This window comes from Gallinula chloropus (assembly GCF_964237585.1).
Source record: "Gallinula chloropus genome assembly, chromosome: 5".
Lineage (NCBI taxonomy): Eukaryota > Metazoa > Chordata > Aves > Gruiformes > Rallidae > Gallinula > Gallinula chloropus.
The window spans coordinates 78,333,452-78,355,672 of record NC_140090.1 but is presented as its reverse complement, the minus strand read 5'-3'; the positions used below and the strand labels follow the sequence as shown (position 1 = coordinate 78,355,672).

The window sequence follows — 22,221 nt, the reverse complement described above, 5'->3', positions numbered from 1 at the left end:
GCCATCTTGTCAAGTCTGATTTGGACATACAAACACCTACACCACCTGAAGCACAGGTGCTCACAGACACCCAGTGGTAACACCAGAGGAGCAAATTCTCCCAAGACAAAGGAAGGCATCAAGTTAAGGCTAATGAGAATAATGTAAAATGGTTAAAACAGACCTCTAGATGTTTAAAAAGTGGAAATGCTCAAGAGAAAAGTGGCAATTTTAACATCTCATTGGTGGGGGTTTTTTTCCCCCCCCAAAGTCATTCTGCTTAATTTAGTACAGGTAAGGAGAGGCTAATGAACAGGCTTTTGCCTACATATAACACAGATAGAAGTTTCTAGACTTCCATAAATCCATATAATTCAACAACTGCTTTGTTCTTCTGGGTATAAACCAAATAAGTGGTTACTGACACCTGGAAGCAATAAATGCTTAAAATAACCTCAGCTAAAAAAAAAAAAAGGTGTATTTTCTCATTTACAAATCAGGGATAAAATCCAATAATACAAACTTCTTAGTGGCACCATTTCACATATTTTTTTGGGCAACATTAGCATACAAGCAGTATTTAAATAAAAATAAGTGCATCCAAACATGAAATTCTCTAAATATACCACACTTCATTTATCCCAAATGGCAGTTTTCTGAAGAGAGCTGTAATTCAAATTAAAATAACCATTTACACATTTCATCCAGAGGAAAAGAGGTAAGAAACCCAGGGGACTCTCCAAACACTCTTCTCCTACCCTACCCCCTATTACATGTAATAAACTCACCTAGAAGCGTAAATCCAATATTCAGAGGCAAATAAAATGCAAGAAGCCATCTCTGATGTCTGTAATTTGCAGGCTCCAAAGTCCAGTCATGATGGAATTTACTACTTCTGTCAGTCATTTACTCCTCTATGTGCATTTTGGATTTATGTTAAAATAACAAATGAGACAATAAATGAGGCTAGTGTGGCATAAAGTCACTGTAAACCCAGCAAAACCAGAATAATTCTATTTATGACATTCATTTTGGATGATTTAGCAGTCATCCCACCCTCCCCCCCACAAACCCTTTACAGAAAAAAGGCAACCATCTTGAAGTGATACACATTCTGCCAGGAAAAGAGAGTTGAAAGGAACCCCTTCTCTGTTAGGAGAGCATGCTGATAGAAGAAGGTGGACCACATCTGTTCCAATGGGGCTTCCTGGAATTACCAGCATTTCCCTGCTTGCAAAGGCCCATTTGGCTTACCACAGAAAGCTATTTTGAAGGCTGCTGATAATTTGTTTTTTTTTTCCCTTTCAAAAATTAAAATTCAAGGCATGATAGTGCAAGAGGTAAGTTTTGATTTGAGAACATTATTTGTAGACTAACTGTGCTTAGTTACTACACCCCAATTTATTGTCTTAAAGAGAAAAATACGGCAACAAAAAGCTACAAGATCTCTATAAATCCCATTCTGCCTAAATTTCCCAGTACATCCATGAACCTCCTCCTCATCAGTATTAGTACAACTTGATTATCCTAATGATTCCATTATAAAACTTGCAAAATGTATCACCAAGGTGAATGAACCCTCTAGTGCAAGTCTTCTACGTGTTGTGTGCACAGGAATCCTGTGTAGTTCGTTTCCTCCAGGTTAAAATCCCCGAAATCTCTCTGTAACAAATGATGAAAAAGAACCAGTGTCGTGTGGAATTCCCTCCCCACCTCACCCCCCACCATCAAATCTGGGAAGTCTGAGTGTTCCTGGAGTCGCCGTCGGGATGTGCTGAGGGTCGTGAATCCCTGCTCTGTGAGTATTCACTGTCAGAGGATTCTGTAGGTTCAAGCAAGTTTTCATAATCACTGTCTTCTGATTCATCAACATTGTCACCAACTGCTCTTTGGGAAGATGGCATGGATGCTCCATTACCAGAGTATTTCAATCCTGCATTTGTGGAAACATAACTGGAAGAACCCACTGCTTGAGGTCGAGGCATGAAGACACTGCTCTCCAGGAGACTGGGACCCACAGTACTTTCTTGGGTGGTTGCACTGAAATTGGAGTATGGAGGGGGAGGATCTGAGACATCTGCATCTTCAAGCGTGCAGCCTTCCACAGCAAACCCAGTGTAGGACATTCGTGGAACAAACATGGGTTCCAGGTTATCTGCTGGCATCTGCCTGCTTAGAATTGCCTGCTGCATTCCTACAAAAGCAGAGAACATTGCTGTACTCAGTGATACACTTCATGTCATCTTCCTGTGACACACCACACCCACCCAGCTGAGCTCTCCCCTCTTTCCTTCTGGTTGTCACTACACACTGATCCCTGGCATTGCTTTCAAACTCCAACACTGCATCTCTTCCTCTCAGGCTCTGCTACTCATCTCATGTTCCTACTGGTGACTACATGAGACACTGTCCCTGACCATCACATCCCATCTCATTCATTGCTACATCCTACTCATTACTACATCCTACTCTGAGCTTGACAAACAGTATCTTCCCTAAACATAGCAGCACAGCCATGGAACTCATCACCATCAACACAGCTTGATTGTTCCATGATCCCCTGTCAAACCCAAACTGTATCAGAAAGCAAACACAAGAGTGCTACATTCTCCTGTGCAGTCATTCTGTGCAGTTCATTTCCTCTGGTTTAAGTCCCCTAAAAACACAGCTACAGGAAGCTTCCATATTCTGTTGCTCTTTCCACCTCACCACCTCTCTGTATCGCTCCTCACATCCAAAAGCAGCTATACTAGGGCTCATTGTGCCTGCTCCATCTTCAGTACCAAAAGCCTGACTCAATTTTGATCTGACAGTATCAGCTTCTACCATTGATGCTACAACTTAAAATCACATCTCTCCTTGTGCTAGGGGACAATCTCAGGAACACCAGCAAAGAAGTGACCTTGTCTTCATCCCTCAAGGGGGTATTTTAAAACTGCTCCCTCCCAATGTCTGTGGTAGTGTAGCCACTGTGCACCACACTCACCTTCTGCTAGAGCATCAGTACTCACACAGGATCTCCTGTCTGGGTGGCTAACTAGCTAGCTGAGCAAGAGTCACCTTTCAAACCTGTGTTTGTGTCCAGCACAGCGATCCACAATGAGGGATCTCATGCTAGGGTAGGACTGGTGTGTTCCTCAAAGCAGGTAAAGCTGGAATCCCTGAAACCTGTTTCCCTATGGAAAGCCAGGCACAAAGGGTAAACCCACCACTCCCATGGTTGACTTTCCAGTTATTATACAGTTAGACAGCTGCCAGAAATAAATTTGTCCACTAAGGGTAAGATCTCTTCCCAATCCATGTGGTTTTAACAAGAAAAGTAGGACTTAAAGCTACAGATCTCCCTTGCCTTTAAGGATTTGCACAGCATCTCCATGTTTCATGACAAATAGACAATAACACAAGCATTACAAGATTAAAAACCAGCTGCTTAAAGTTACAAGGGTTAAACAGTCACACTGGAAAGATGCATCAAGATGAAGTTCCCACAGCTCTGCACCAGAACTATACTTGCATTAAGAACCCAAATGATGGAATTTAATCAGCACATGCTTATTAAAGTTACAGATGGCACTGTGCTAGTAATAGCTGAAAGTATAACAGAGGATCACAACAGGAATTCCAAAGTGATCTCCAATGAGATGATCTAGAAAATAATTTAAGGAAGACATGCACAGGAATAATGAACTGCACAAACTGCAAAATGAGGAGTGGTTTCATCCTTCTGCAAAGAAACATGGGTTCACCAGTGATTTACCCTCTCTCCATCAGCAGAGGGGTGGCAGCAGGGACAGGGAGGGGATTGTCCCTCTCTGCTCTGCCCTCCTGAGGCCCCAGCAGGAGTCCTGTGTCCAGAGCTGGGGCCCCAGTACAAGAAAGATGTGGGGCTGTTGGAGAGGGGTCAGAGGAGCCACGGAGATGCTCAGAGGGCTGGAGCAGCTCCCCTACGGAGAGAGGCTGAGGGAGCTGGGCTGGGTCAGCCTGGAGAAGAGAAGGCTGTGGGGGGACCTCATTGCAGCCTGCCAGTCCCTGAAGGGAGCAGAGGAACAGGAGGGGAATCAGCTTGTTAAAAGGGTAGACAATGGCAGGACAAGGGGGATGGATGGAAGCTGAAGGAGGGAAGGTTGAAATTAGATAGAGGGGGAAGTTTTTTTTACAGATAGAGTGGTGAGGGGCTGGAAGGGGCTGCCCAGAGAGGGGGTGGATGCCCCATCCCTGGGGGTGTTCAAGGCCAGGTTGGATGGGGCCCTGGGCAACCTTGTGTAGCTCCAGGCCTGGAGGTTGGTGTCCCTGCCTGTGGCAGGAGGGTTGGAGCTCTGTGACCCTCGGGGTCCCTTCCAACCCAGCCCAGTCTCTGATTCTGTGTAAATGGCAATATCCACAGCTCAGCTGTTGAGAAACAGGTATGTGTTATTTTGGTACACACTGCAATGGTTAAGACAAGTAGACTACTGCATCTAGTTTCAAACATCCTAGTTTGAGAAATAGGGGGAAGCTGGAGAAAGAGAAGGACTCGTTAGAGGTATTGATATCATGACCCAAGAGGAAAGACTGACATATAATTAGAGAAGTTTCAGTCTTCAAATGTACATGTACAAGAGGCTGCTGTGGAAAGGTAAGCAGAAGGCAGCTTAAATTGGAGTAACAGACACTAGATCCAAGGAAAAGCTTCCTTGCAGGAAGGTTTGTTAAGCACTGGGAGAGATTTAAGTTTCCAACTGGTTTCTAACTGGTTATTAACCTCCAAACATCACAAGTGACACCAGCATGAGTAAAGCTGCCTTGCAGCTAGGTGATAGAAAAAATGGTATCTGCTTTACTCATTGTAACACTGTGCTGCTGTGCAAAAAGCAGAATTGAAGGTTGAGGAGTTCCTTTAATCAAGTCAATGAGCTCTCTCTTCAGTAATAAAAAGAGCATATTCCCCTCAAGTGGCTATGTAACAGCACTCCATTTTTGGTCCACAAGATGAGTACTGCAGTGGGAGACTTCCTGCTATCTGGGAATATCACAGCACTCACTACACCCTACAACACGCTACTACTACACGTAAAAAATTACTTCAGTGATCAGATGAGTAAAGCCTCAGCTAATTTTTCTGCTACAGTGTTAGAGTCACAGCCCACCCTTACAAATTTTTGGTTAACAACAAGCCTGAACACAACACTACTGCAGGAACCCAACGCTCCATTTTCCTCCAGCTAAGAGAATGATTAACTGGAACATTTAACTCACTAAAGCAAGGAAATTCTCCCAATATTGAGAGAGTGGGAGAACAGAAGGCCAGCTTCAGTATTTAGCTACTCACATCTAAAAATATTGCAGAGATACAAGCTGTGTGTTTTCCTGTCTCAGCCCTCTCACAGGATTATCTGCTCTGGCATAGACTTTCAGCCGGGCGTTTGCATCTCACTGGTAGTATCTAGGGGGTAACACCGACTGCTCTGCCTCCCCCCCACCACATCTTTTGCCATATGGGCTGGGAGCAGCTCCAGTCACACTAAATACCCATCCCTGCTTCTCTCTAGCTCATGTAGTAGCAGTTCCCTGGCTGGTTCATCTCCAGCCAAGCAGGAAATACCGGTGACTCACGCCACTTCCATCTTTCAAATGGTCTGTGGCTGATGCTGGTTCTTTACCTGATCTCTGAGGTTCAGAGGAGGAAGAACCTTAGAGAAATGGTCTGACAGATCAAACTTTGCTCTAAAATGCTTATGTTGTAATGGTACCTTGCTGACTGGAGGAAATAAAGACACCCAGTGATAGCAGCAGAGGTGCCTATTGCCCAGTTGAGGGTGTTGACCCACCTAAGTCATCTTTTAGTTACCTAAAGCTCTGTCTGAAACAAGATGCACAAATAATAAACCCATCTTACAGCTGAAACTATGAAATTTGGTTATTTGCTTATTATTTCAAAGCATGGGAAAAAAAAGAGGCAGCATTTGCTGATATATTTTTTTAAAATTTCCTAAGCAAATGACATGCAACATCCCATTTGCTCCCACTCTCCACCTCCAGTCTTCCATTACACTCACAAATTAGAGTGGATCAGCAGTGTCTCCTTGGAAATGTCCAGGTTGGCCCTTCACAAAACCTATCTGCTGCTAAGCACGAGTCTCCTAGAGCCACATTTGGTTTTCAGAAAGGAGGGACAGTGTGGTAACCAGACAAGTATGCTCACACAATAGGTCTCACTGATTCAGAAAGTTAGGGAGCAGCAAAAAAACCCCTGAAACAACCCACAAACCAAAACAAACCCCAAAGATGAACACACAGGCTTTCCCTAGCTAAGTGCATGAGTACTAAATGCACACTATGAAAACTTGTGCTATTAATATGGAATGCAGAACTGACTGTAATGAACCCATGGATTCTTAATGGGATTTATTTGCACCAATTGAGTCAATACTGCACACAGGCCCTCAAAACAGAGCAGAAGGATAACTTCTGCATTCAGAGCTTCACTGGAGAAGATGATGACCATCATACTTGTATTGCACTGAATAAATCAAATAATGTGCCCAACACATTGCAAGGAGGACAACATTTCAGTAGCTTCATGGAATGAAAACTAATACAAATTGAAATCTGTATTCCAAGTGCCATATTGTTACTGATGAGCAGGCAAATTCAAAAAAAATTCTGTATTTAAGAGGTTTCTTCCACTTTGTAGCAGATAACCCTGATGATAGGAATAGGGGAAAAGGGTAGATGAGGTACTTAGGGATCTGGTTTAGCTTAGGATGGGATTGGTTGGACTTGATGATCTTCAAAGGTCTTTTCCATCCTTGTGATTCTGTGATTTCAAAATGGGTTTTTGGGAAGATTTAGTTTAACATTGAAATACTGCTTCTGGATGTTAATCACACTCACTACTACACCAGCAAATAATGAAAAATAAATGCTGGGATTCGGTAACTAAGAAGTGAGAGAGGAAGAGAAAAATGTAGATGTGTCCTTGGAATCAGTGGTGAAAAAGGTCATACATCCACTAAAAGCTACAAGGGCAAAAATCACCTACATTCTTCACCTGAGCACTCATCTTCCTTCACCCAGTTTGCCTGGGTCCAGCAATACATCTGAACTCTAACTCACCTGATGCTGGGCTTCTATTTGGGGATAGAGTTGGGGAGTGAGAAAGGGAATAAAGACTCCAAAAGACCACTGCCAGCTACTGGCCTGCAATCACAGCACCCCATTTCTATGTAATCTCCCCAGATTTAGATTTGCTTTCTCCATTCCTGGCTTTGCTCCACTTGTCCAGTCCTACAACCCAACTTTTCCTATGCAATTCCCAGAATGTACTTTCTCCTCCTTTCTCTACAGCTTTGCCTCCCTCCTGTGAGGCTACCATTGGATGACTCCTACAGAAACACCTGCAGCACTCATACTTTCACAGTTTAGATGTCATCCAATGTAAGCCCATCATCTATCCTCCTCAATGTGATTTATTTCCACTCCCCACATCTTCCTAGGAGCCATCAGGAAAACTACTCAAAGTAACTCCACAAAACATTTTGGCCATACAGCACCTGCTTCTAAACCAGAGCAATAAACACCAAACACCATTAAAAGGTAACTTACTTATTTCTTGTTCTTTTTCATTTTTCTTTTGGGTGATTTGCCTTTTCAACTTGTTTACATCAGCTTGGAAAGATTCAACAACACGTTCACTTTTTTCTACATCTATACATACTGCCTAGGAGGAAAACAGAAGACAGGCTAAGATTTGGGGGAAAAAAACATGAATGAAGTTCCACCAGACACAACACCACTACAAAGCACAAAATAAGAGCAGGAGCTAATGATACCAGCACATAATATTCAACATTGTGATTGTTTTCTTTACTGGCTGTTGCCAATTCCCAAGAGCTGTAGGATAGGAAAAGCTTTTCCAAGTAATGAATCATTTCAGGAGGATTTGTAACAAGATGCAAAGTTAGTTATTCCTACTTGGAGGAGGGGGCTTGACCCTTTTTGTTTAATTTAAGATTCAAATAGACTGTTACCACAATGCTGCTGCAATAGTAGCACAATTTTAAACTGTAGATAGGGGTGCTACTTTTTGTACTAGACCAAATTTGAAGTGGGGTATGAAAGAGTTGAGTCAAGAGACATCTGATCTCCTGATACCCTGATTAAATAAACAGGACCCAAGGACTTTTTCAACAAGGTTCCCCTATGCTGCTTAGGAGATGCAGGTGAAGTTTTCATAGAATGATTAAAACCAGTTCTGTATAATATCAGTTTGGTTTTTAATCTAAACACATTATACCAGATAGATAATTTCTGAAGTAGTAAATTGTAAGTCATTATTAAATCTGGTTTTAACAGCACACAACTCAAAGCATTGATGAGTTTTAAACAGTACATCACTTGCCATTCACTGCTCCATCTCCAAAAGGTTATTATTAGTGACCTTACCTACAGTTGAGACAGATCTAGAACTGGAAGCAGAGTTAATTTTTAGAAGTTTATAAAGTTTAAAGCGTCCTCTCCCAGCTATTTGGTGAATAATGCAAATACAGTTATCTCAGCTGCTTTACCAGAAAACTTGTTATTTCCAGTCCTGTAACGTTCTCTGTGAAACATTCACTTTAAAGATAAAGGTTTCTCAAGTTAGCTAACACCTAAGTTACTTCTGAGCTCAATAAACAACATACAGCAGCATCACTGACATGGTGAAATACAAAGTCATACTTTTCACAGGTAGGAAAGACAACTCTCCAATGGTGTTTACATTTTCCAGTTTCCCAGACACTAATGCAAACAAGAGCAGCATGAGAAGACACAAGTGCTCTTGGCAAAAACAGTGTTACAGAGCACCATTAGCTAATGGAACAGACCTCTGAAAATACATTTGTGTGTGTCCTGAAAGCAGTCTGCCTTCCCCATGTGAGTTACCCAACTTACAAGGCAGGTTAGAAAGCAGCAGCTTCCACTGCCAAACAGGAGTTCCCCTGCACAAGCAGCATCAGGGAGCAGCTGGAGTGATCACTGCCGTGTTCCCTGCCCTATGTGCCAGCCAGCAAAGCTAAGCTGGAGCAGAGCCACAGATCCCTCCCTCCAGGGCAGATGTGAGGGGAAAGCCTGGGAACAAGCTGTGACTGCAGCACAATTAGCAGATGTGAGTGCTCCTGAGCTACACTGTTCTTCACGTGGGACAAGCTGTGAACTGACAAGCTTACGCTGAGGAGATCTGACACTCAAGGCACTTTCAGATGCTCTCCTGCACTGGGAGCAGGATTCACTCGTGCTCCACACAGAGCATTCACAAGTTTTAGCTAACAGATGGAGCCCTCTCTACTGCCTGCTACACACCAAGAGCCAGGAGTCATTTTTAAACTCACACAGGCAAGCCTTGGAACCTGTGCGTATCCCTACTGCCTCCAGCAAGGCTTTTAAGGTGCACTCTTAAAAATAGCTGGTGTCTCTCAGAACTCACTAAGCATTAAGCCACTCTGACTTGCAAAGGAGAAAGAGAACATTCACATCAACTGCTTTTACAGCAGCCACTGCCAATGCAGACATTCAATAGAAACAGACACATTTCATTAAAGTCAGACCTTTTCCCCCCCTTTTTTCATAAAAAACCTGTTTAAACTCTAAAAATCTTCATCTACTGCACTCCTGATTTAAGCAAAGACCAAAGAAAAGGTGTCACATACATACTGACCAATAATAAGTAAGGGAAGTTACCTGTACTTTTTCCTGAAGTGCATTATAAACCTGATATATAGCCCTGATGTCCTTCATCACTCCGTCTTTGTCAAAAAAATCAGTACTAAAACATAGAAATAATTAGTTAGAAAAGGCAACACCAATTGCTAGCTTATGCTGTCTGAGTTGCTATTAAATAATTAATCACTATAGCAATATAAATAAAATATAGAATAAGAAATACTGTACTCTCAATAACCAGAATTTGGACAGCAGCCTATTCAACACCCAAATTCCTTCTGGAACAGCAAATTCCCATTTGAATGAGATTCAACTTGTGCAGAAATCTTTAAAAGCTTTAAGAAGAGCTACTCTGCATTTACAATATTTAATTTAAATGACTTAACAAGACTTCAACACTTCCAAATCAAAGTTTTAAAGCAAACTTGCTCACAATATTCCTTGGGGGAAAAAATAACTAATCAAGTATGAATCCTCCAGCCAGAACATCCACAGCACTGACCGACCATGCTAACTCTGCTTTTCTAATTAGTGCACAAAGTTGTCTCTATTTTTTCTAGGTTTTAGTTCTAAGCAGTAGTAGTGCACTAGGAACCCATAGTTCTCCTCCAGAACTAGGTTTTTCCTGCACAACATGTGTATTTTTACTGTTTTTTGGAAGGTTAAGAACATACAGCTTGATGACTGAACTTTATCTGCAAAGGAAAAAATCCTTACCCGTGTTCCTTAATAACTTTGGCATAATTCTGAGAAGTATTTGGCACTGAAGAAACTTTGTATTCCTGTTGACTAGTGTTGCCTAGATTAGGAATAGTAAGTGACACCCTTTGATTATACCTGTAGAGAAAGTTTAGAAAGACTTCTTAATTCCTATTCCGAAGATTACTTACAATAGCCTTGATATCATCTTATCTCTGATAATCACAACTCATCTAGTTTTAAAGTTTCTGGGTTAGATTTATTATAAAAAGCTGGAGGAAGTGGTGTTCAAAATAAATGCATGATCAAAATCTCCCTTGAGATGGTTCATACCTCTTGGAGCTATGCATTCAAACTGCACCACATCCAAACAGGGTGAAGCTATGTTCAGGTATACTACGGGCAACATGGTATTGACATTTGATTTCTCTTAAAGTACATTGCTTTTGTTGCCTGGAAGTTTAAAGACTGAAAAGAACTTCTGCTCACCCAAAACTTTAGTAAATTATTTGCACATAAAAAAAGCTGTCATCACTAAAGAAGACTAAAGTCTTCTTTACATGCAATTGTAAAGAAGAGGAAGTTTAGAAAGACTTCTTAATTCCTACTCCAAAGATTATATACAATAGCCTTGGTAATATCTTATCTCTGATAATCACAACTCATCTCATTTTAAAGTTTCTGGATTAGGTTTATTATAAAAAGCTGCAGCCTTCCAGTTTAGAGAACAGCAGTAAGAAGAATGAAAACGAGGATTCTTTTATAGACAGAGATTGCTTACCTTCTGTTTGGTCTAAAAAGCACATATTCTAAAGCATGTGTTGAGTTATTTGCAGTGGAAATGAAGCTGAAGAGAAGGAAGACAAGATCAGGCACTCCAAGAATGTGTGTCAGCTGTTTATGGATGATGTGCTCTCTATATGACATCTGCTGCTGAGTGTTTCTCCTGAATCTGTACCATCCAATGACGTTCTGTAATCAAAGGCCATCAGAAAAAACCCAAAGCATTAATCAAGAGATACATATTTACCTTCTGATAATGAAGTTACTGAAACTGTGGCAACACATGAGTTAGCCAATAGCTTTATTGCAATAAAATCAGACTGAATTACTTGAGGCTTTGCACCTATTCAATAACCTGAAGCAAGCACCATCCTGTTACAACATGACTATTAATTGCTCAGCCTCATTGTGTACAAACACTCAGGTGTTCTCAGAGGAGTTCAGGATCCCCCTTTCCAATACACTTCACCTGTTTTGCATTTAGCAACAAACTTTGGAGTAACTTCACATTATTAGACTTGTGCAATTTTCCAACACAGCAGAGGTGGGGTTTCTTTAGCTTAAATATTTCAACTGCAAGGATTTGTAAGGCATTTCCAGTGCTTCACAAGCATATTTGCAAATTCCTGTCTGTTCATGAGCCATATGGGACTCACCTGCTGTATACAGGGATAAAACTATCCCACTGTGCCTTTAAGAGTGAAAAAATATGCACACCAGTGCAGACCCATTCTATTTCAATGAATATTTTGCACACAGCATGCATCAAACTCCTTTACCTTATGTAAGCAAGCATTTAATTTAAGAGATTAATTAAAAAGGACTGATCATTAACAATTTGCATTAACAGGCACCATTCATGTACTGATGCATTACCACCACATGTATGTATTCAGTGAAACTGAGCAGATTCTATACACTAACCTACAGGACTCCTGTGTGACATGAAAAAATTAGAAGCATAGTTTTTATTTTTTATAGTAAAACTTCACAATTACTTTGTCTAAACATAATAAAACGTGCTCAGTTTGCTAACAAAAGGCAGTATGAGAGCATCTTGGATCCCAGGCAGCACTGTTTCTTTCTATTTTCTGACATTATGACAATTAATGTCATTACATCTGTGGTGCTTCACTTGCAAATTTTAATTTCTCCAGTTTTTCCACCACAGGTAACACATCTTGCCAGAATCTCCCTGCAAGGTAGGTCCTAACAAAATAAAATTTAACTGAAAACTAGTGGGAGGTAAACATTCATCATCTGGTTTTGGGGTTTTTTTTTTTGACCTTGTCTCCTGAAGTGGAACTTAATATAACACAATATTAGTAGTGTTCTGGAGTGGAGCTACAGTATTTGGGATCTGAGACTGGAAACTCACTCCATCATCAGTGTAAAGACACACATGTCTCTACATATAAATATACAACCAAACCACCCATGTGCTTCACATAAATGCATTAATATACCTAGAGGAGTTTATTCTGAGAGCACTTGCTGGAAGAAACAGCCAAAAGGAGAGTGTTACAATCATCAGAAGGTGCAGAGATTTAGGACTTGCTCCCCTATAAATCCCTCCTCAGTGTGAGCCTTGTCTGCCAGCAAAAAACCCACAGTGCAGGTGGGTAAGGTGAACAGAAAACACACTGCAAATTTGATTGGGAACTGAGCAACTGTCACCACAGCCTTTGCATAGTGAACAACTCCCACTGTAGGCAGCAGTGGAAGTTACACTCCAGTCACCTGTGGAGGACAGAAATCCCAAGGCAGCAGGTTGTGCCCTGACAGCTGGCTCTGCTGCCAGGGACATGCAACCAGCAGCTGGAAGAACGCTGCTGCTGCTCTGTAAAAACCAGTGAAGAAGTCAAACAAGACTAAAGGTCTTGTTTTAACCACCCCCAGCTCTGGCACTAACCAGACTTTGAGAGTCAAAGGTCCAGCTAGGTCCATGACCCATGACTAATTGACCCATGCTAGTTAGTCATTGGTCCTTTAGCCAGAGCAGGCTGACTGGTGGATTCCCTTCACTACCACAGGAACTTTGATGTGTCAGTTCAGGAGAACTTCCAAACCCATTATTCAATAATTAGGAAGATAGTGCAAGTACAGAATGAAACACTGGAAAAAGGTTTGACTCCTCCAAACAGCCACTAAACTTCAGTTTTCTAAGTACCAGTTGTGCTGCTAAGGAGGAGTGTGACAAAGCTGTGACAACATCTGACAATGTCTTTCCCAGTTGGAAACTGACAGTGCAAATATTGCACCTACAAGGCTACACCATTGTAACTCTTCCATGAGCTCTTTAGGACAGGTTTTACAGATGAGCTACAGCATTATTGGACACAATCATCATGCTCACCATGTTTAGCTCAGAAATTCCCCTGGGTTCATACTAGCCCTTCACTTTTGGAGACTCAAACTTGAATCCTTTGCATCTCTCCACAGAATTTAGACATTGCCCCCCAATTTACCCTACAATCCACCAACATCTGTGCAGAATAAGCTTTGGGTCGAAACAAACCATCAGATTTGTGAAAGCAAAATATTTCTTGTTAACTTGTTAACTCCTTTTTCTTGTCTGGTTTCCAAAGCTGCTGATCACAGGCTCTAAGGACTCGAGCAGGAGGAAAGGAGAGAGAACTTACTTTTCTTCGGTCTTTAAGAATCCTGTCCAAGCTCTCCTCATTAACCTTGCCTGCATAGTCATAAAAGCTTGAACCAAAAAGGAGAAGAGAAAGGTCAGTACACACTTCACACACACACATATTTTACATATATGGTTTATACTTTGAGTGTTCTTCAACTAGATGCCATTCTACACGTTACAAAGCAGCCTCTGCAGTTTTACCTACATCAACATAGGGCAGTACACACAAAGCCTACACAAGATTCCAACTCAGGGGCCAGAGAGCACAGTTTGAAGCCCAGGCTGACTGCACAGCTAAGACAGAGGCAGTTGCTCACAGCAGATGCTGAGCATTTAAATGGGATGCCTAAGACTGGCTGGTGCAAAACCTCTGACCCCTTTTAAACCACTAGCAATGAAATATTGTACAAATAGGATGAGGGGTGATGGTTTTAAACTAGAAAAGGGGAGATTTGGGTTGGATAGTAGGAAAGAATTCTTTAATATGAGGGTGGTGGATCACTGGCACAGGTTGTCCAGAGAGGTGGTGAAGCCCCATCCCTAGAGACATTCAAGATCAGGCTTGAGCAACCTATCTAGTGAAGATGCCCCTGCTCACTGCAGAGGGTTGGACTAGATGGGCTCTAAAGGCCCCTTCCAGCCTAACACACTCTATGATAAATACAAGATGCCTGTAATGATTCATTTTAAATGCTTTCATTGCACACATTAGTTCAATGCCTACCAGCCCCTACATCAAGGGGTATGTACATTTTATTTTGATTCACATTCTGTAAAGCCCTGCTTTGGCACTAAGAGCCCTACCCACCAAAGAAGAAAGGAAAGCAGGGCTGTTTTACATGCAGCTACAAAACAATCTCTTGAGCTCCAGCCCTGCAATTAGACTCACATGACTGGACCCTTGAAGCTAATACAGTTACACTGAGGCCAGCAAGAACCCAAAGGGCCATGGTCATTCCATAGAGCTCTGCTGAGAAAACTGAGGCCCAAACTCTGACAAGTTGGTATTTTGAGGACATGACAGATTGAAGAATTTAAAGCTACCTATGTGGACAGGTTTATAAATTCAAGTAGATCACACTGCATGATAAAAGGGAAAACATTTGCAAATAGTTTCCTCCTTGACTTACCTGCCAAGTCCTCAGTCTCTTTCAAGAGCTGATACCACTAACACCTAAAGCAGTGTAGGAAAATGCTCTGTTTTAGAGGTCTTGTGATCACAACTCTTGTGTGGGGGGGGTGAAAAAAAACCCCAACAGAAAATCCTGAGCTCAGTACTTGGCTGGTAAATAAGGTGGAAATAAAGTTTGCTTCAAGATGCAAGTTACTGTGCAAAATAAAACTAATCACTAATTTGTGATACTACATAATATTTGGATGACCTTTCAATTCATGTTCACAATATTGGTACATTCTTGTAACTAGTGGATATCCAATTCTTTCTATGCTTTATAAGAAGAATTCTCCTATGGGATGAGCAAACAGTACCCTCATATGGAAACTGCAGAGAGAAGCCAGTCCTTTTAAAATCCCAGCTTGTTATTCAGTTGCCATGTGTTGGTAGAAGTGCTGAACCCAGCCTGTTACACTCAGTGTCAGCACTGCCAGACCAAAGAATACAGAATCATAGGGGCTGGAAGGGACCTGGAGAGATCATCGGGTCCAACCCCCCTGCCAAAGCAGGGTCCCTGGGACAGGTCACACAGGTCGGTGTCCAGACGGGGCTGGAATATCTCCAGAGAAGGAGACTCCACACTCCCTGGGCAGCCTGTCCCAGGGCTCCCTCACCCTCACTGGGGAAAAGTTCTTCCCCATGTTGGTGTGGAACTCCCTGTGCTCCAACTTGCGGCCATCACACCTTGTCCTGTCCCCACAGACACTGAAAAGGGGCTGCCCATTCCCCCTGCATCCCACACTTCAGATATTGATAAACATTAATAAGATCCCCCCTTAGTCTTTTCTTCTCCAGGCTGAACAGTCCCAGCTCACTCAGCCTTTCCTCACAGGGGAGATGCTCCAGGCCCTTCATCATCTCTGTAGCCTCCTCTGGAGTCTCTCCAGGAGATCCCTGTCTTTTTTTATCCCAGAGAGCCCAGAACTGGTGGGGCCTGACCAGGGCAGAGCAGAGGGGGAGGATCACCTCCTTTGACCTGCTGGCCACACTCCTACTGAGCAGACGAGCCTCCAACTGGCTACACTTAACTCAAAAGGATAAAGGAGAATGCCCCAAAATCAGCATCTGCTACACCACCACACTGGTCCTGATAAAGGCTACAGGAGCTGTAGGAGTTTTCCCCTGTGCTCTGAAGCAAATAAATTCATGGGCTTCCTTGTGCTGAAAGCATGCAGTGAAATACTGACTTCCCCTTCCTCCATCAGCTCAGCTACTAACAAGCAGTTGCTTGCTGGAGGAAAGGCACGGAACACGATGGGCTTTGACATGCACTGCACGCAGCAGCACCACGAGTCCAGAAGAGTCTACCAGACACTGGGGCATTATCTTGATGTGTAGAGTCTCCAGCATGTAAATCACTGGGTTAAGAGTACCCTCTCTGTAATTATCAGATAGCAAATGACAGACTGCAGCTTTTCTCTCTAATGTAACTAATGTCAATCACAATATATAAGGTACTGTGTCTTCTTAATTGGCTGGAAGCCTCTAAATAAAGGCAAGGGGAGATTAATTGGGAATTCCTTCTATAAAGAATTTCTAGACAGCAATTTAGAAGCCATCACTGTGCAACAAATGAAGACTGTAGAGAAAAGCTACATATAAATAGATGGAAGCTGCTAAGTAGAATATATTAGACCTTTATTTAGTTTTTATTCTGGAGCACAAAAATACCCAGTAACCTGAAAGTTTCAGAATAATTAGCTGCTGCAAGTCAGTGTAGCCAACTACAAAATGACTTGTTAAACCACAAAGTCACTGGACATTTCGTGACCCACCAAGCCCAAGCAGAGGAGTAAGATCTAAGACCACAATCATTTAAATTGGCTTTGACATTCATCCTAATTATCAGAATGGTATGATTTGATCTGACTATCCTGCCTCTGCTAACTACACGGGGTGGAAAAGCAAAGAGAGAGAGAAATGAGCCTGTAGTAGCTACCTCAGCACCCTTTCTGACCTACTACAGCTGTAAACTCACACTTTCCTTGTCATGGTTGGTGCCATTCACAGGCACTTGTGTAGGATCACCAGATATGCAGACATCAGTAGGTGCATCTGAAATGCTAATGTAAAAATATCCTGCAGCCAGCACAGAAAAACATCAGAACATGCTTACCTAAAGAGTTTTGAACATGGCTCATGGTTATGGATTTCTGAAACAACAAACAAAAGAGAGAGACATATGTCCAGCTGCTCAAGGTAAAGAAAATTACAGTGGCATGTCTTGCATGAACTTCCACATCATAACTACTGAGTAAATAAACATCTGAGTCAGACCACACACTGCCCTTAATGTCTCAACACCACTTCATGACACAGCACCATACCCAGAAAACCAGCTTCTCTTTCTGATCTCACTTCTCACAGAGGAAAATATTTTAACAGTAAGAGATACACATGCTTGGATACACACAGGTATCTGAGCTTCAGATACACACTTCTGATACTATTTTATAGTTATAATCTTCTCAAAGGCATTTATTTCCCTGCATTCACACGTACTCTGCTTATTACAGCAGCAAGGAATAAGAAAAAAGGTGGGGGGAGGGAACCACTGAAATTTTCTGTGTGAGAGTATTTAACCAGGAAAGGCAAAAGGAATCTATTCTCTTTAGATTTAGGGAAAAGGGATTAAATGCCACTCCAAAATGATTAGCTGCAAATTAGAATTCTTTTACATAGAGTATTAAAAAGTCCCAGCAATATTTTTTCATTGAAGAGGCTGTAATAAATGCTAAGATGCTTATTTAAGCAGCAGAGGTTGTAACATGTCAGTAATCTTGGAAAAGAGTGAAAAAAAAAAAAGTAAAAAATCCCATCTACATTCTCTGGCCCCAAGCACAACTTATTTATGGCATTTGGTACTTTAAAGTTCTCCTCTACTCTGACTTTTTACCAAACACAGCTCAGCAATTATTCATAATATTCTACCTTGCTCACATTACATTTGTCTGGAGCTGTGTTTGCTCAGACTGAGTGGCACTTACACAGCAATAACATTTCAAGCCTGATATTAGAACCCTGCTGTTGTGTTTAGAAACAACTTTGTTTAGACTCTTCCTTCCTGGAGAGTGACTCACCACCTGCTGTTCCCAAAGTCACGGGCTGCTCACGACTGCAATCTCAGCAGCATCAGCATCAGATCACAATTCCCCAGCAACAACAGATGACACACAGCAGCATCCCAGCAGACCCAGGCACTGTCAAAGCAGGGCCCTGAGCCACAGCAGGCACACTGCCTGCGGAGCTGTGTGCTTCCCCTGGCAAGAACTCCTCACCATGCTGCTGGTAAAGTTACTCACTTTCCTCACTTGGAATTGTTTAAAAGTGTATCAAGCCCATGTTTTCAAACAGGAACATGTGGAAACAAAGCCAGTAAGTTTAACTGTTCAGTAAGGACCAAGCACACACACTTCATTCTCAGGTTACTGAATTGCTACATGTACCTTGTCTTTTGGCAAACAGGAAGCAACAAGCCTGCTCAGAATCCATGAAGGAGTCACCATTCTAAATTAAAGTTTTATAAATTGACCTTTTTATATATATACACAGTACATATAGTATATATACACAGGTACATACTCAAACATTGTCACTAAGCTTTGAGGCAGCAGGCACATAAGAATGGTAACTCAGCTGTGCCAGAAAACTGTTTGTGAGTTGAACTGGGAGTTCAAGAGTTAATGCTGATGAATAAATATTGTGGTAAGCAAAAAAATATCTAGGATATCTGGGGGTGAGGGAGCACATGTAATTTCCCTTTTCAAAAAGTAACTGTGACCAAGAATGTGACAAAAAAGTTACCTAAGAAGAGAAAAACTCTGAGCTCCACCACTTGAATTATGACACCACACTGAGGCAGCAGTTGGTGACATTACTGTGTGACAATGCCAGCAACTCAGATCAGTTATCACTGAACAGTAATGCCCAGTTCTGCCTGCACAGACACAGCTACCAGGTACTGTCCTGCAGACAACACTTTGACAGTGATCACACACACACACACACACACACACACACAAATCCCCATGTCTTTATTTTTTTTTTCTTGTAATCCAGCTCAATTAAATTGACTCAGCAAAGTGTCAGTTAGTTACAGTTAATTATCACCCATGTTTCCTTAGGAATACCCAGAACAGGAAGCTACTTAATCCATCTGGCTTCTTGCACACACAACCATCGCTACTTCAAGGTGGGAAGTATCTTAAGGTGTCATGTACTACAGCCCACACCTCACGCTCTCACAGACCACTAGTTCTGCATCAGAACCACGTTTGAGAGTCAAACACAAGGTGTCTGCACACTGGCTAAGCTTTGATGCCAACATTAACTGGGATCAGATCCTCAGAGCTGGGTACACACACGTGTTGCAGGTTTTTAAAGGAGGTTTAGCTGTCTTCAACAGCAGGTTACACAATTGTAAACAAACAAGGCATTTTGTTTTCAGAGGTTTCCTGTTTTCTATAAGCCATAGAGCTAGAAACTTGCACCAGCTTCTCACTTGTGCATAAAAATATCTACTTCAACCAACAACATTTAACAGCAACAGCTGAGATGTTCTTTCACTTCTTGTAACAACAAATCAGCTCTGTGGCCCTTGTGCTTGTAAGTAAATTGTTTGCCAAACATTCCTCAGCAAATCTGGCTGTGACAGTTTATGATGTCATCAGTGATCATCCATCCATCCATCCATCCATCCATCCATCCATCCATCCATCCATCCATCCATCCATCCATCCATCCATCCCCTCTGCTGAAAACTTGCCCCCCTTGCAGTATCTGCAGATGAAGCAACGCACTGATTCTGAGCACAGGCTTGTATTCAGGCAGTCACACTGAGCAGGAAACTCCCCACAGGGCCAAAAGCCAAATGAATCATTGGTCCATCATGAAAAGCAGATAAATGTCTTCAGCTACCAATCTGTTTTCCACATAAGGAGACACATAAAACCCCCACATCTACATCAGGCTGTTTCCCTTCCTCACACCTCAACCACAAACACATTTGTTTTGCAGTGTTTACTGCAGCAAACATAATATTGAAGGACTGAAACATCTTGTGCTGGTCTCCTGAGTGAGGTAATTCTTACTGAGATGTTGTACCAAGAATTGAAAGCCTCAACAGTGCTTCTTCCAGAATAGCTCAAAGTTCTATTACTTACCAATCACTTGTAGAAATTCAGTGTTGCTGATCTGTGAATCGCTAATGCTAAAGGTCTCTTCTTGTCTCACCTCCCCTAGCAGAAATCCTTCCTGCAAATTAAAGGGAGGGGGGAAGAAAGACTAAAAATAGAAAAAAAACCCACCCCAAACTTGCCCACTACAAGTAACTTTCTTAGCATTAAACAGAAGAAATAAACCAAAGACTTAGTTTGAAATACATCTGAGCTGCAGTAGGCACAATCTGCCTTTAGGTTTACCCAGTCTGATCTGTCAACATCCTTTCAGGTCACTGAAGGAATTGGTTGTCCAAAAATAACACCCTATTGAAAGGGTCCATAGGTAATGTGGAACTTAAACAATGCAAACAGAGGTTATGTAAAGGAGTGCTCTGCCTCCAGACCCAGCTACACCCAGTGGATGAGGAGGAGGAGGAGGCCTGAGCAGGATGAACCACACTGCTGCTGCTCTGGTCCTTCAGGACTAATGGGAAGCTGGGTTGGTATCTGCAGAGGCTTATTTAAATGTAGCTTTGGAGACGGGGATGGGCCCTGATCAATGCCGGGGATTGCAAAGCTCGGGAGGCAAAGTTAACTCAGCTTCTCTCCTCCACCCCCACCCAAAAGGAGGGAGGGGAACGAGCAGGAGTCAGGTGCCCGTGCCGCAAGCACCGCTTCCTGGTGCGGAGACCGGGGAGCGAGCTCACGCTAGAGGCCTGTCAGCAGCACAGGAGGGATGGGAAACGACCCCGGTTCCGCACGGCAACCGGCGCCGGTTACCGGAAAGCCGGGGCCGCCGCTCACGCAGCTCCGACACGCCCGTTTGCTGCCTGCGACGAGCTTCCTGCGCCTCACGCCAGAGCCCCGCACCCGCCAGGCCCGGTGCGGGCCCCGCGCCCACCCCAGCGGCGCCCAGACTCGCGGCCCGCCCGACAGCCCCCCCCCCCCCCCAGCACCGGGAGCCGGCAGGGCTGCAAGTCACTCCCCCGCACCCCCTCCCAAGCCGGGACAGGGCGGCAGCACGCCGCGGGCCCCGCTGCCGCTGAGGGACCCCTCTCCGCCGCCAGAGGAAGCCGAGCGGAGCCGCCAGCGCCGGCCGTTACAGCCGGCTGGGGCCTGACCGGCGGCGGGGCGGGCCGGTAGCACCGCTCAGGGAGGGAGGCGGCCCCCGCAGCCCCAGGGACGCGACGCCCCGCCCCGCCCTACCCCGCCGCGCCAGGCAGCCGCCTCCCCGGTCACCTACGTGGTCGGCGCTGCTGTTGGCGCTGTAGTAGCAGACGGAACTGAACGTGTAGCCCGAGATGGAAGCCGCCATGATGAAGACCACCGCCGCCGCCGCCGCTCCCATAAGCCACCGCGCGCGCTCGCCGCCCGCTCGCTTCCGGCTGCGGCGCGGGGGCTCTTGGGAAGTGTAGTCCCGCCGCACCGCGCCGAGCCGCTGTCTCTCGGGGCGGTCACTGCCCTCGGGCCGGGCAGGGCGGGCAAGGAGCAAGCTGGACGGTTTGGACCGGGCGCTACGGCCTCCTGCCAGGCCGGACTGGGTGGGTTGGGCGCTCCTCACCCGAGCCTGGGGCTTGCCGTGCCCGCCGTGCCCGCAGTGCCGGCGGCCGGGCGAGCGCTGCCGGGCACGGGGCGCTGGGCGCAGCGAGCATCTCCTCCGAGGGACGGGTCCTTGGCAAGGTGTCCCGTGCAGGCTGGATGGAGCGGTGAAGGAGCCGGCTGGGCAGCCGGGCCACCCCTCTCTCCTACCCCTCCGTGACGGGCTGGCTTGTGACCCACCCCCCCCCCACCCCGGGATGCTTCTGTCCCCCTTTTGCTCCGCGAAAAATAACCCCCTTGGGCTGCCGTTTGGCGAGCGGCGTCCTGTCGGCAGCATCCCGCCGCCGCCCGGCAGCGGGGTGGCACGGGGACGCCCCAGCTGCCCGCATCTCTTCCCGGAGCCGGTGCCGGTGCCAGAATGAAGGGCAGCCCGCGATGCTCAACGGCTTCGGGAGAGAAAACGCGGCAGGGACACCCCAGGCCCCTCACCAGCCAAGAGCGCGACCCCTGCTTTGAATGACCGCGCCGCTTTGAGCTGACGCGGGCGGGCTGTGGCGATGAGA

At 44.3% G+C, this 22,221-nt stretch overlaps 1 protein-coding gene across 1 annotated transcript; it reads right to left on the bottom strand.

Annotated features, from left to right (window-relative positions):
- Positions 1-1,678: 1,678 nt before the first annotated feature.
- On the bottom strand, positions 1,679-21,434 carry ABRAXAS2 (abraxas 2, BRISC complex subunit; the record flags this gene model as incomplete). Its single annotated transcript, XM_084264957.1, has 9 exons — positions 1,679-2,173; positions 7,564-7,678; positions 9,679-9,763; positions 10,378-10,497; positions 11,141-11,331; positions 13,785-13,851; positions 17,077-17,113; positions 20,123-20,213; positions 21,363-21,434. 9 exons carry the CDS (start codon positions 21,432-21,434, stop codon positions 1,707-1,709), a joined length of 1,245 nt encoding a protein of 414 aa, XP_084121083.1. The 3' UTR covers positions 1,679-1,706.
- Positions 21,435-22,221: the final 787 nt, after the last annotated feature.